This window comes from Populus nigra, chromosome 1, assembly GCF_951802175.1.
Source record: "Populus nigra chromosome 1, ddPopNigr1.1, whole genome shotgun sequence".
Classification (NCBI taxonomy): Eukaryota; Viridiplantae; Streptophyta; class Magnoliopsida; order Malpighiales; family Salicaceae; genus Populus; species Populus nigra.
The window spans coordinates 19,886,904-19,902,220 of record NC_084852.1 but is presented as its reverse complement, the minus strand read 5'-3'; the positions used below and the strand labels follow the sequence as shown (position 1 = coordinate 19,902,220).

The 15,317-nt window shown below is 36.8% G+C and overlaps 2 protein-coding genes across 3 annotated transcripts; one reads left to right on the top strand and one right to left on the bottom strand.

Annotated features, from left to right (window-relative positions):
- Positions 1–464: 464 nt before the first annotated feature.
- On the bottom strand, positions 465–3,704 carry LOC133674374 (uncharacterized). Its single transcript, XM_062095476.1, has 5 exons — positions 2,712–3,704; positions 2,000–2,254; positions 1,824–1,915; positions 1,574–1,628; positions 465–1,483 (listed from the first exon to the last, which is right to left on the bottom strand). Exons 1-5 carry the CDS (start codon positions 3,615–3,617, stop codon positions 710–712), a joined length of 2,082 nt encoding a protein of 693 aa, XP_061951460.1. The 5' UTR covers positions 3,618–3,704; the 3' UTR covers positions 465–709.
- Positions 3,705–4,956: 1,252 nt separating this feature from the next.
- On the top strand, positions 4,957–14,039 carry LOC133699598 (probable beta-D-xylosidase 5). 2 transcript variants are annotated; one of them, XM_062122910.1, is made up of 6 exons: positions 4,957–5,743; positions 5,895–6,064; positions 6,193–6,290; positions 6,394–7,158; positions 7,302–7,943; positions 13,529–14,039. In XM_062122910.1, exons 1-6 carry the CDS (start codon positions 5,060–5,062, stop codon positions 13,885–13,887), a joined length of 2,718 nt encoding a protein of 905 aa, XP_061978894.1. In that variant the 5' UTR covers positions 4,957–5,059; the 3' UTR covers positions 13,888–14,039. The 2 variants fall into 2 exon arrangements, with proteins under 2 accessions (XP_061978894.1, XP_061978886.1); XM_062122902.1 differs by lacking the exon at positions 13,529–14,039 and having other exon boundaries at positions 7,302–8,368.
- The last annotated feature ends 1,278 nt before the right edge of the window (positions 14,040–15,317 follow it).

Here is a 15,317-nt window from a genome sequence, read left to right as displayed (position 1 = left end):
TTTTGGGTGTTCAAGTGCTTCTAGACCACTCAATTCATGGGTCAATCATTACAAGTTGATCATATGAGATTTTTCTACCCAGTTGACCAATTACGAGTTAGGATGACAAAGCACAACCAATCTTAGAAGGACAAGTCACTTATTGTGACATTTTTTATAATTTTGTAATAAAAAGAAAGAAAAGAAAGTCGAAGCCGACAATAAAGTATTGGATTCTTATCGTGTGAGTACCGACACCATAATTAATCTCTCTCACGTATTGATGGTGGTTCACCACAGCGAATCTCTGGCCCTTCAATAAAAACCTGATTTTTACACGTGGTGGGGCCAACCTTCATCTTTCAATTGCGTCACGCAATTACGCATTTGCCTATGATTAAACAATTTATTTTTAATTCTGTACACTTAAATTATTAAATTATCAAGTATTAAAAAAATAATTGAGAAAAATTACTATAAAAGAATAAAGAATCCAACAATATTATATTCCAAGGAGTCACGGGGGGCAATTTTGAACTCATAAGACTATTAAGGACTATTGTGAATTTAATGAAAACAATAAGGAGGAACCGCCCCTCTTCTCTTGCCTGCCATGGCCACAACACCGTACATTAGTGGCAGAATAGCACTTCTGTAACTGGGAAAATCTCAGTACATCTTCTAACCGTTGCGTTCAAGGTAACCTTGTCGCTAATGTCTCTCGCCGGGATCAACCATTGGATTCTTGACAGGTTCTCTCAACATGCTTCAACAGTATCTCATATATTTTGTTCCTCACCCGCCCGCAAGCTTCTAATTCAGAATCCTTCAATGTGGAACCGTCTTTGCGTCTTACATTATCTACCCAGTCATTCACTCTCTTGATCATGAACATCATTTCAGCTACCTGGCTATCAGACTTTCTGGAATTTGTTTTGCTACTGACCCAATCTAAATATTCCTCAAGGTTACTCAAAAACCATGTTCTACTTTCATCGTTCAAGGAATTTGCTAGTTCAGCACATACAGGTGAAGCACTCCCTTTCACCCAATCTGGTTGCTTGTCCATGTCAAGTGCCAACCCAGCATACAATTCATCATTGCTTACCTGTTTCCTAGCCATCAAGCCCCCTTTACGTTTGCCACGAATGGATTTAGTTGATGATTTTTCTGCACACGTAGCCTCTAGAAAAAGAGTTTTGGTTTTGCTGTGATCAGAAATAGGGTTGAGATCTGATGCCACGGCAGCTTTAGTCCATGAAGTCGCGTTTTGCTTTCTGTCTAATGCGAGTCTTAGTGCTTCCCCAACAGCATCAGGGGCATTTGGATCGGTATCAGCTGTTCTTCGTTGACCCATACTCGTTAGTGAATGCAAAATTAACCTGGTATTATTCAAGTCATCTTGAAGAGTAAAGAATTTGTCAACTGATAGTTGCTGATCATTCCCCTTCGCCTTCAGAAGCTGGGAGTATGTGCTGAGAAAAGTGGGAGAAGGAAGGTTAGTCTAGTGACTATTGAAGTCTTAACTGATTCAATCACAGCTTATACTTGCTCATCTCTGTCATTAGTAAATGGAAAAGAGAACGAAACAGACTGCCAGACGGGTAAATAAGTTCATTCCTGTCATGCAGAAACCTTCATGCATGAAGCTGGCAAGTTGCAAGGATAAGGTAATCAAGTGCTCGTAGGGACACGTACTCTTACCAAAAGAAAGGGTAAAGCTCACATATTAGGAAGAAATTTTAACCGAGTAAAAGAATTAAATTATATACATGATCTGAATGATGTGCAACAAAATGTTGGCAGCTCATAAAATTACACTCCAGAAGCATAAATATGCAGACCTTAGGCATTTGAGCAATCTCTCAGCAGCAGAAGCCTCTTGCAAAGCGTCAACAGCAGCAAGCACAGCAATGTCTCTTTGTCTTGACACCTCCTGCAGAACATATCAACCCATTTATCAGACAGATAGTCAAGGCAAGTGCTCATAAAGTTTAGCTAAGTACAGCGCATGCAATACCTGGCCAAGTTTCACCAGAGTTGAGGGAAGGAAATCGCATGATATGTTAGTGCCTGTCGAGTTTTTATTGTTTAACGAACTGAAATTCACTTTTCTCTCAACAGAATCTTCACTTATTTTTCCTGGCACTGAGATACGACTACCCTTGCTGGAAATCTTGGATGATTTTGTAGATAAGCTAACAACTGTTCTCTTCGATCTGGAGCTTGAATTGTCATCAGAGCTATCATACTTTAACGAATTAATTGGCGAAATCTGTCCATGAAGAGACAGCATGGAGTTATACTAAAATATTAGCGTAATGAAGAGATTAAAGAACTTCTTGAGCAGCACGCATTACTAGAGCAAAACAACCATTTCATATGACAAAAACAAGATTTTAAATCATTGAATCGCAAGTTGATTCAGTAATTACTCCTTAAACATGAATTATTTAGTTGGCGAAAAATCTTTTGTGAATTTTAGAAAATAGGAAGAATTCCATTGTTTCCCTAGTATATTTGATAATAGGGCTAAAAACATTTTGAATTTCTACTTTTTTTAAGTTTGAAATATGCAGCCAAGTTTGTTACACAGCTTTGTGCTCCAGTTTGTTTAATGATAACTATCTGTAATCCATGATTCATTCTTCTTGAGAAATCACTGAATCTTGAGACCACAACCTTCACCAGTTATATGACAAAGGTGCAAAGGAAGAAGTTCAAGAACTCACAGAAAGTCTGCTGCTTCTATTATCCATCCCCAAATCATTCTTGTCAATAGGGGTGTCAGAAATATCAACTGCTGGAGCTTCCCTACCATGCCAGCTTCTTCTCTTGAATGTTGATGATGTAGAGGTGAATGACATTGTACTTTCCATATCACTATCTTCATAAGCATTCGTGGATTTATGTCTCGCAAGTCCCTTATAATTGCTTCCAGCACCACTCTTTTTAGGCTTTTGACTCAAGGCACTCTCAACTTCCATCTTGTGAGGCCTGTAATTCGTTGCCCTTCCAGGCATTCCTTCACGTGAGCTTATTATTGAAGCACTAATGGAGCGAGATCCTACGCCTGGTTTCCTTACCATATCATTACCACCTTGATCAGTAATGCAACTAAGGCCCCCGGTTTTATAATCTGTCCCTTCATATGCACTTACTTTCGGAACACTTAAAGATCGAGGCTTTTCTGTTTCTGTCTTCTTCGGTACCTCAATGCAATCCTCAACCATAGTCTCCAAACTAGATACACCAAGAAAGTTTTTCAAATTATCAATCGAGAGAAGTTCTTTAGGATTCCCATAACATGGATGCCTTCCTGGAAGAGGCTTAATGCCTCTGAGCATTGGAACTGGATATGCAGCCTCCAATTTCTCCACATACATGAATTGCCCAAGATGCAATTTGTCATATAGAATCAATTCATCTTGTTCTTGAGGCAATGAAACATACAATGCATGTGTCAAATCCGAGATCTTCAAAAAGAATCCTTGATTAGGCCAAAGATTACCTTCTCTTAACACAGGAATTATACTTCTAATCTGTAACAACACAGGTTTACAATCGCGTATTGTGTTTCCATCAACATCCATTTCTTGAAGAAACTTCACAAGAACCCCAGATTTCAACTCTGCCATCTTCTTGAAAAAATAGTGATCAGAGAAACTCAAGATCTTGAAACATAAAGAATGCTATATAGTGTACAAGTCAACAGACTGGCTCTATGAAACATCAAATAAGTTTCTTGGATCAATGAAACTGAAATCCTGATTTTGTTCATGAAGAAGATTGAAGAATGAGTGATTATAGGCTATGAAACAGCAGGAGAGGTCCAAAAGAGGGAATTATCTGAATTTGTTGTTTTTGGTTTGTTCGATGATTTCAGATAGGAGATTTTTAGATCGTTATCTTCAAATAGACAGAGTTAGAAATAGTCAAAAGGGAAAGATTCTAGGCCCTTTGCATTGGATTATGGAATATGAACTCCTTACAACTTCGTTGTCCCAATTACAACGATAAAAGTTGCAATTAGAACTCAAAAATAACAAAATAATAAACCGGGCCTGGCCTATACGTTTTGTGAAAGCACAAATCAGGTTTGGGCTGGCTTAAGAAACCGGAACTTCAAAACAGTAACTCCTTCAGGGTTCAGAAAATCTTTCCTAGCGAACCATCAGCAAGTGTAAGTCAGTCTTGTAATTCTACAAAGAATGGTTCTTTTTATTGAATCAACTTGATCCCTTTTTTGTTGCAAATTACTGATTTGGTGGGCTGCTCTATGGAAAGTTGAGTGCTGTGCTTGCAATTCCTTAGAAGGCACTCTTGCATGACTGCACATAAGTAAGACCCTTTTGCTTATATTATACCAGGCCAAGATCAAGCTGCTTCCTTACTCAGAGTTAAATAACAAAAAATCATGATGTCTGTCATCATACTGCCTCCCTGGCTTGATTATTTTGAGAAGTGAATAAAGTATGTTGAGATGTGGTCCAATTTGATTGGTTGAGGTCAGAGTTACATTAGTGAAAACCTCTAATTTCAATACGGATTGCAAGGGTGCATTTGGGAAAGTGATCCCACGAAAGAATGCGTCAGCATAGAACAGCTGAATCCCAAAACACAACGTAGGCCTCGAAAAGACAGCTGATAATTTTCATGGCCAGGCTTCTAATGCTTTGCTTAAAAGACTCTCCACGCTAAGAAAATCGAAATAAGAAAATAAAAGAAAAGGATAGATTAAAGAATGACAGTCTGCTTTTCGTGCTCTGTAATAACTTGAAAAAACTGATGCTGGAGGTAGATGTAAGTTTATACTGTCCCCGACATAAATTTGGGACCATATCATTGTCCACAAACTAGCTTTTGTTGTTCCTAAGCATCCTAACATTATCACATCTCAAACTAGGAAGGAATCAGTCAAATTAATGGCCCATCCTATCTGTATACCTCAATCAACAAGCAAACCACCTAATTGGCATAGAAACGATGTTGGTGACATCAAGGCTAAGCTTCAGCTATAAAACCTCAGCCAATTGCTAATAATGCAAAGAAATAAACAAAACGAACTGTAAAAAAAACCATGAAAATCCAACTTTTCCTAGCACTTCTTCTCTCGTCGCTCCTAATAGTCCCTTGTTTCGCTCAGAATTTTGCTTGTGACAAGAACATTCCTGAAACGAGTCAGTTTCCCTTCTGTAACACATCCCTATCATATGAGAACAGAGCCAAGGATCTTATCTCGCGCTTGACGTTACAAGAAAAGGCGCAACAACTAGGAAATCATGCTGCTGGGATTTCCCGTCTAGGCGTCCCTGCTTACGAGTGGTGGTCTGAGGCACTTCATGGCGTGGCAAGTGTCGGTTATGGTGTACATTTTAATGCTACAGTACCAGGTGCCACTAGCTTCCCAGCTGTGATTTTGTCCGCTGCTAGTTTTAATACAACATTATGGTTTAAGATGGGACAAGTGGTGTCAACTGAGGCCCGGGCCATGTATAATGTCGGTTTAGCCGGGTTAACATATTGGAGTCCCACCATTAATGTGTTTCGAGACCCAAGGTGGGGTCGGGGCCAAGAGACACCAGGGGAGGATCCTCTGGTGGTGTCAAAATATGCTGTAAATTATGTTAGGGGCTTGCAAGAAGTTGGCGAGGAAGGAAATTCAACTGGTAATAGACTTAAGGTATCAAGTTGTTGCAAGCATTATACTGCATATGACCTTGACAAATGGAAAGGTGTCGATCGATTTCACTTTGATGCCAAGGTATGTGTGAATCTTGGATATGAACTACCATTTTCACCGCATCAATGTGTTAATATGGCCAGTAGATAACTTTCCTGATGAATTCTTTCTTTCAACTGTGGTATAATTTCCCAATGACAATATTGATAACAAGGCTATTTTTGCTTTGAAGGTGACAAAGCAGGACCTAGAGGACACATTTCAACCGCCATTTAGGAGCTGTGTGGAGGAGGGTCGTGTGAGCAGTGTGATGTGTTCATATAACAGGGTTAATGGCATTCCTACTTGTGCTGATCCAGACCTGCTTAAAGGGGTTATCAGAGAACAATGGAATCTTGACGGGTTTGTTGACTTCTACTTCTTTCCTAGGCATATATGAGTACTGAATCAAGTAACAGGACAATATAAACTTTTTTCTTTTGATTTATATATTTCATGTTTTAACTTCTGTTTTGTGCGTTTTTGGGCAGATATATTGTATCAGATTGTGATTCCATCGAGGTTTATTATGACAAAATCAAATATACAGCCACACCTGAAGATGCAGTAACCCTGGCCTTAAAAGCAGGTATACATACAATGCACTTGCAAGAATCCTTGATGACTGTCTGAAAATTGAAGATTCCAACTCTTCTTCGGTATTGATACCTTATAATGATCATGTAATACAGGTTTAAACATGAACTGCGGAGATTTTTTGCCGAGGTATACAGAAAATGCAGTCAAGTTGAACAAAATTGAAGAATCTATTGTAGACCAAGCCTTAATCTACAATTATATAGTCCTAATGAGACTTGGTTTCTTTGACGGGGACCCAAAATTACACCCATTTGGAAATCTTGGACCATCAGATGTATGTACTGAAGAACATCAAGAGCTAGCGCTTGATGCTGCAAAGCAAGGGATAGTCTTGCTAGACAATAAAGGAGCTCTTCCTTTGTCTAAAAACGCCACAAAAAACATGGCTGTTATAGGACCAAATGGTAATGCTACCATGGCTATGATAAGCATCTATGCTGGTATACCTTGTGAATACACTACGCCTTTACAAGGACTGCAGAAGTACATCTCATCTGTCACCTATGCAGCCGGGTGTCCATTCGTGAATTGCACTGATGAATCGCTTGCTGGGCCAGCAACTACGGCTGCTGCTACAGCAGATGTGGTGGTGTTGGTGATGGGGCTTGATCAATCTATAGAGCAAGAGGACTTGGATAGGGAGAACCTGATATTGCCAGGATATCAAGAAAAACTTGTGAAGGATGTGGCTAATGCTACAAATGGAACAGTGATTCTTGTTATAATGTCTGCTAGTCCTGTCGATATCTCTTTTGCCAAGAATGAGAGCAAGGTTGGAGGGATTTTGTGGGTTGGCTACCCTGGTCAAGCTGGAGGAGATGCCATAGCTCAGGTCATATTTGGAGACCACAATCCTGGTATCTTTCTATTTCAATTTCCAAACCACATAATTTTCTACATCTCATGTTTGAGCATTCTATTACCAATTTATATCTGTTTCTAGCCAAGACAAAGGTTACAAATTACCACCTTCATACTGACAATCTCTTCATCTTATCAGCTGGGAGGTCTCCTTTTACGTGGTATCCAAAAGAGTACTCCGATCAAGTGCCAATGACAAACATGAACCTAAGAGCCAATGCAAGTGATAACTTCCCTGGAAGAACCTACAGGTTCTACACTGGAAAACCATTATATGAGTTTGGCCATGGACTAAGCTACTCAACTTTCTCCAAGTTTGTTATTTCTGCTCCTTCTACCTTACTAGTTCCATTGAAATCTTCTCTTAATCCAAGTGGCATTCCCTCTGTTTATTCCTCCAAACAAGACCCTTATCCTAATGGCCAAGCCATTGATGTTTCGAGTGTAAACTGCACCAATTTGCAACTTGTTCTAGTCATTGGTGTGAGAAACAATGGGCCAATGAATGGAGATCGTGTGGTGCTAATATTTTGGAAGCCACCTAAATCAGCAGAGATAACAGGTCCACCAAATATGCAACTGGCTGCATTTGACAGGGTGCATGTGAAAAAGGGCAACACAAATAATATAACCTTGGCTGTGGATGTGTGCAAGGGACTAAGTCTTGTGGATAGCGAAGGACAGAGGAAGCTGGTAATGGGACAACATACATTTATAATTGGATCTCCGAGTGGGCATCAAGTGAGGTACCATCTCATCGTTAGGCTGGCTCAAAATGGAAGCATGGGAGGATTCACATATATGTAATAGAAAGAGGATTAATTTCCCATGAGTGTCCTCATCCTGGAGTGGATGTCCTGACTCACCCGAGAGAATACCAGGCGACCCCGCGACCTTAAGCTTAAGATAGCTAGTATTTATGCTATTTGTACTCGAAATTTAAAAGAGAAGGAAAAATAAATAGAATAATGGAAAACGCTAGAGCTAGAGGAAGGGTTTGAACTTTCAAGCTTATGATTAACAGCCCTGGCCACGGACTAATAATTGAGCTACTCCAATCTGGTCTTCTTCTTTTTTTGTGACGCAGGAGTTTGTTCTATGATAAGTGGATTTTCACGACTTGGTGAGGTTCCGGCTCAAATATGGCAGCGTGTAGTTATGGCATTTTAACTTTAAAAGGTGGCTAGTTCAAAACTATTTCAGGAATATTCTCATCTATTTTCTCTCCCTTCACCATAAACCACAGTAAACAGCACACACCACTAAAAACAAAAATGAAAAAGATCTAAAGACCCTGAAATATTTTGACTTTCCAGTCCTTCTTTTAGAACACCACATGATTTTACCCTTGCAAATCGCACTCATGGTGCTGGAGTACAAAATCATTCTAAAACACAAGAAAGTGAAAATTTGTCGACTTCATTGATGACCTGGAAGAAACATCCTTCTGCACTGTGATAACTGATACAAGAGGTTATCAGGACTGAAGCAAGTCTAGATGCCTTAACAAGCTACTGATCAGTTGGCTGAGCAGATCCGTTACCATGTAAGGAAAAAACATGCATTCAACATCGTTGACTGAATCCTTGATTTCCTTTACAATAACATCTATTACAACCATGGTAAGCAAATCCTTGGTTTTCACAGTTGTTGCTAAAAAAACCGAGTGGGAAAGAAAATGGAAAGAAAAAAAAAGTTTCTAGACATAAAAATGCAAGAGGCTAGGGTTTCCACAATGCTTTTGACAGATAAGTCGTCGCCATGACACATCCAACACAACCACTTGTCCAAATACTCCACAATTTTTTAAAAAAGGGGTGATTCCCTGTCACCTTTTATTAAATGGAACAAAGAAATTAACCCAGTTAATTACATAAACATTAAACCCTAATCTGGTTGGTAAAAGAAGAAGAAACAATCTATCCTAGTTGATTAAAGAAAAATATTGAAAAAAAATAGATTAAAAGAAAGTTTCACGAATTTGTCGTCGGTGAGAGCACCGATAGAGAAAGTATAACATCTATTCTTCTTGAAACCACTTGAATCTCATCATCCACCAGGAAAGGACGGATGTTGTCCTCCAACAAATGAACAATTATTTTGATACAGAAAGTGTTGGCCATTAACAGTAAAGGAGAGTTGGCCTCCAACTCAAGTTTCGTGTTGTCTTTTCTTTTCACAGAAATAATAATATAAAACAAAACAGACTTGCCGCTACCAACTGTTGATGGCTGAGGAGTTTACGATGAGCAGGTAGTTCTAAATATTTTCAATTTTAACTTACAAGTGGCGATGGATTAAATATTCGTTATATATCCTCAATACTACCATCACAAAAGTCAATCCATCCAAGATGCACACAGATAATCTCAGTTTCATGAAGAAACTACACAAAACAACGTGCCATACAGACACCATACTTCAATCCTCCAAATAAACTAGCACTCCCTTATAAATAAAAGATATAAATATAGTTATCTCCATTAATCTTCTTTGAAGTCTTGGTCTTCTTGCATAAAAAATCTAGGCATAATATGTACGATGACATCAATCCCAACTCTTGCATATTATTCCCACCAAGTGAAAGAGTCTTCACTTTGTCACCAAGTGTTACACACTCACCTCACCAAGTATTGTGTCTCTTATATAACTAACTTAGAATGTGTTTGGTGCAAACCACGTTTTCAAAAAATTTAATTTTTTTTGTTAAAATTTAATATGGTTTGTACGTTTGGATTGTTTTAATGTGCTGATATCAAAAATAATTTTTAAAAAATGAAAAAATATCATTGGCATGTATTTCGGCACAAAAAGTTATTTGAAAAGCAACCGCTATCACACTGCCAAACACATTCTTAAACAGCTATGATGACTTTACAAACTCTGGAGAGCATGTATTGAAATGTTAGAAGCATCTTGGAGCTAGTGACAATAAAAAGTGAAGCCATGTGTAGGATTTTCCTTACAGCTTTTTGTGGGAATGATAAGGTGTGATATCATAGCCTCTAGTTTCATCCTAGATTTCCATGATCTCTGTGTGAAGTCTATCTCTCATTTTAGCACCAACATTCCTTCCAAAAAGAACACTACAAGGCTCTTTTCAATCGCACAATAAAATAATAAAAACACAAGAGCATGACTTTAGAGATTCAACGAGGAAAAGCTAAGTGTGGAGGATTTGCTTGAACCCATCACCATCGATGCCCTGGTCAATGAAGTTTATAACTATTTTTTTATAAGAAAGGTTATACGCACTCTTTGACAAAAATCTCTTTAGCGTCACAAAAATCTCTTTAGCGTCAAACACATTACGAAAAATTAGATTAGGGTGGAAGAAGTTAGTGTGGCCAAAAAAGGCCACTCACACTTCCATACACAAGAAAAGTCTTCATCACACCTTTAATATCCAACTAGAGCTTCTAAAAGAAACCCCAAGAGGCACATTAATGATTGTCTGACATTTCTCGAGCTCGTGACCACACTCACAACGACATGTGCTGATGTGTTGGTTGTCATAAAGAGAAAAGACTTCCTGCAATACTCACCTCCAATAAAAAGTGTTCAAACACAAGGAACCTCAACAAGTTCTGTCTTTTTCATCATGACCATGGACATGACACAGAAAAGTGTCATGCACTCATAAAAGAGATAGAAAGATTGATCTCTAAATGGTACCTTTAAGAATTTACAAAGGAGGAGATACAATGTGAACAAATAGTAAACAATTCTTGTGATGTACTACCTCAGATAAGATAAATCTAATAAATTGTATCTCCATCATCTTTTGAATTAAAAAAAATAGTGCATCTCCATGTCTCAAAACCCAAAAAGTCTCTATGAAATTTCCATGAAAAAGTCTCCATTAATCTCTTTTATGTTGCCAGGTCCCTGTGACCAATTTTCTTCAGGTCTCCGTGACTAATTTTCTCTAGGTTCTAATGACCACCGTCTTCGGGTCCCTGTGACCAACTATCTTTATGTCCTTATGACCAACTTTCTTCACATCCCTGTAACTACTGCCTCCAAAAAAATCATGGATCTTTCTTCACAAAACATTGGCAATATCTCTAACAAATTAAAAAAACAAGCAAAAGTACCATTTATATAGTATTTTCTCCCATTCTCTAGCTAGTTGAAGTCTTCTAAACATGTATGTTTAAAAGATTTCAGGGGGAAATGATAATACAAAAAAAATACAGGTATGTTGAAATTTGGTTAGGCTATGGTCCAACTTGGCTATTTTAGCTTAGTTGAGCCACGGTCCAACCAAGTTATTTTGGCTTGGTTAGGCCACGACCTAACCGAGCTACCCTTCTTTCTCTCACGTGTCCTTATTTTCTCTCTTTTACTTTGATTATGTCCAATCGAGCTCAAGCTTCAGTATGACCAAATTGGCTCACCTCGGTTTACTATCCATAAATAGTAATATTCATGAATAGTATTTTTTTTCATTGTATTTCTCATATATATATTTTTCAAGACCATGTATTATCAGGTTTTGAAGAAAAAAAAATGATTATTCATCAAAATAACATTGTACAGAGAATATTCTCAACGAGACATGTAACATATATCTCTTCTCTACAAACCAAAAAAAAAAACATATTTATCTTTTTAAATTTTCAACTACTTATCACTGGAGAAAAAAATTTAAATTTCAACTTAAACATCAAAATATCTTTTATTCTATAAAAAACTTGTGCTAGAGATATAACACAAACTCATAACTCTCAGTCTCAATATTTTTATTAGAAGTTTTTAAACTTTACTTGTTTAGTGATGTTAAGGACAGTGACAAAGTATCCACCAACCCCATTGTTTATTGCTAAAGCAACCTTTCAAAGTCGATTTCCACATGCGTTTATGGTAATTATCTATCGACCATGAGTTCTTTTAAATCGGGTTTTTTTATTAAATAAATAGTCAATTGCATGTCCGGTCTTCTTAATGACCAAAATACAACTTCGATGGTTCGATTTGTTATCATCTTAATGAAGTATTTTTTAATATATTTATTTAAATCAATTTTATCCTTTCATGCATGTTAATTAAGTTTCTAATCTATCATTTAGGTAAGGTTCTTAAACTAATTTATCAAAATCAATCACGTAATTTACACACAATAACAAGTTTATATTTGAATATATGTTAATTTTATTTGTTTAGAAATATAATTATCCATACCATCAAAACTAATGCTGAGATTGACTTTGACCATATCTAAACGAGAAAAACAATAACAACTTGCTCTTGTAAACCAAAGGAAAGAGAGTGACTGTTTATAGAGGGAATTGTTGGAGTTGATAACAATTCATCCACTGTACAATTCAAATATAATTTATTTTAAATTATTCAGGTTCTGAATTTGTTCCTTAAAAATTACCAGTTCGAGTCTCATAAATCTTAGGGCTACCAAAGGTTTATATGGTCGTTAACTTCAGGGCTCATGAGATTAATCGAGGTGCATACAAGTTAGTCCAGACATCCATCCATATATATATATATATATATATATATATATATATATGTTTTCTAAATATTTTTTTATTCGTAAATGGTGTCAATGTATCAGAACTTACAATGTATACCTCAGTCCACTTACAAATTGATTGCATTAACCAAAAAGGAAGAAGGAGGAGGAGGAGGAGGAGGAATTGCATCTCGATTGAATGCATGCCGGGATTCAATCTTTTTATTTAGATTTTCTTGAGTCTCTGTTGTTTTACACCTAAACCGGTGGCAGGTGATCGAGGGAGAAACGTCACACCTGCTACTCCCATTTGCTAAGGATGATCGCAGGCTCGAAGAGCCGCACACATTGAATACGACACAGACACGCTATTAATTTTGACTTCTCAATTGGCAAGCCACCAAACCAAAATCAAAACCATAACATCCTTTCCAACTTGTGATCTGCCTACCTTTCACGATTAGGGTCGGCTAATTCATCCTCGATTAATGAACCGAGTCTATTGTTTAATGTTTAATTTGTTGACACCGTGTTTTTGTTTCATGGACTTCTTCAGTTTATTTGACCTTACGATTCTCAAATCAAAAATGGTAAACGTTTCTTGCACTAATGACAGATGAGCTCCAGTTCGGTCGATTTCCCTTTAGCACAGAGTTGTTTACTGTATAACATATCATCTGCTAGCTGTCAGCATTTCAATGAAGAATTTTCAAAGGCCCGACGTTTATCTAACAAAACTTCATTGACCAGAACATTCATCCTCCTACCGTTATCCACTAGTGCCAATTATATGGTCGCTATAAATATAGGTTGTTCCGTGACATTTCAAGCATCATCAAATCGCACTTTCATATCTACGACGTTTTATCCGAGATAGTTGAGTAGAGCACTGCAAGGAGAGAAGAAAAAAGTGATGGAAGGTTTGATTCCATTTCTTCTCCATTCAATCAAGAAACAGAAGCCTCATAACAGCTACAGGTCTCTCTCCATGGGGTCGAGCCGTGGCTACCGTTTGTTGATGGGAGGTGAAGGGGAGTCGGTTAGTGGTTCATCTCATCGGCGAACCAGGTCAGACTACCAGCCACCACCCGTGGAGTCTTTGGAGCTGCGGGCCAATTTAGATTTTCTCCGATCTGGGAGCTTGAGGAAACGTTCTGTGAACTCTCCCCCGATGACTGGCCGCTCGAAGTTTGATGCATATCCTCATCAAATGGGCAAGCAAGTGAACAACAAAGCTAACGGTTCGAAGTATTGAAGATGACTCGACAGTATTGTTCTTGATTCTTTTGTATTATTACTTTATATCATGTTCTTCTGTACTTTGTTGCAAGATAATTGTGTATCCGAAAGGAAAAAATAGGAAATTGTAAATTAATTTCATAATAATAATATACTTTGATTCCAAAACCGAGTTAACTAGGTGTTTATTAGGAACATATACGCAGCTTTGGAATTGCGTTCTAAATAAGGATTGAGTAAAATTTAAAATTTTTTATTTAAAATTAATTTTTTTATGTTTTAGATTAATTTGATGGGTTGATATTAAAAATATTTTGTATTTTCATGAAAAAATAATTTGAAAAGGAACCACCATCATTCTCTCAAATATCTTTTAATATACAGTGCGGCGATATAATTAATATATCTATTAATTAATATATTTATACTTCATAAATTAATATATCTATTTTTTTGTTCTTTAAGGATGTAAATCATAAGTATTAAAATAAATAAACAAAATGTTACCTACAGGAAAACCACAAATTAGTATTTTTAATTCAGATTTTTGGAAAGTGTTTTAAAATACATAATTGTTTTTAAAATGTTTTTCATTCTAAAACATATTAAAATAATATTTTTTTATTTTTTAAAAAATATATTTAACATCAGCACATCAAACTGATCTAAAAACATAAAAAATACATTAATTTAAAAAAAATTAAAATTAAAAAATTTTCAAATTTTTTTAAAATTGTTTATGAAATGTACTGCATAATAGCGTTAAAATCACTCTACATTTCCTTTAAGATGTTAATTGATTATTACCATTTATATCATATGACATTAATTAATTCTATATCACATGTTAAAATATAAATGCAGAAACTATTGTAAGAACATAACGATGCTATACAATAGGAATAGTCAAAATTATACTATGAAACATCCTTGAGTGTCTGTCGGATATGGCTCTCAAAATTGATGAAGAACTTTTCTTGGATCTTAATTGGTTTTCTGTGCTATAGACATTGGTGTTTCTTGTAAATCAGCACTTTAATATATAGTTAAGTCAGTCAGTATAATGTTTAAAAAATATATCATAAAATATAAAAAGAGTAATTATAAATATGTTGTTGTGAATGAAAAACCTCATCTCCTCTTTGTTTTACGAGAGGAAAAATATCAAGAGGTGACGTATGCATCAAGCCATCACAGCTGTTAAGACATCTCTTCGATATAAGTGTTGTCAACATGGATAGTTAGAGAGAGAGAGGGAAGAAAAGAGAAGGAGAGGACTGAAAAGTGCATTCATGCCAAGCGGAGCAAACCGTTGGTGGACTCGGTAGTCAAAACTAAACTTGGGCTTGGTTGGGCTTGGTTTGCCTGTAATCAAACCAAGCTTAGCTTTAAAGAATCAAATCAAACAATAAGATGGGCTTGGTTGGGCTTGATTTGACCAAAATC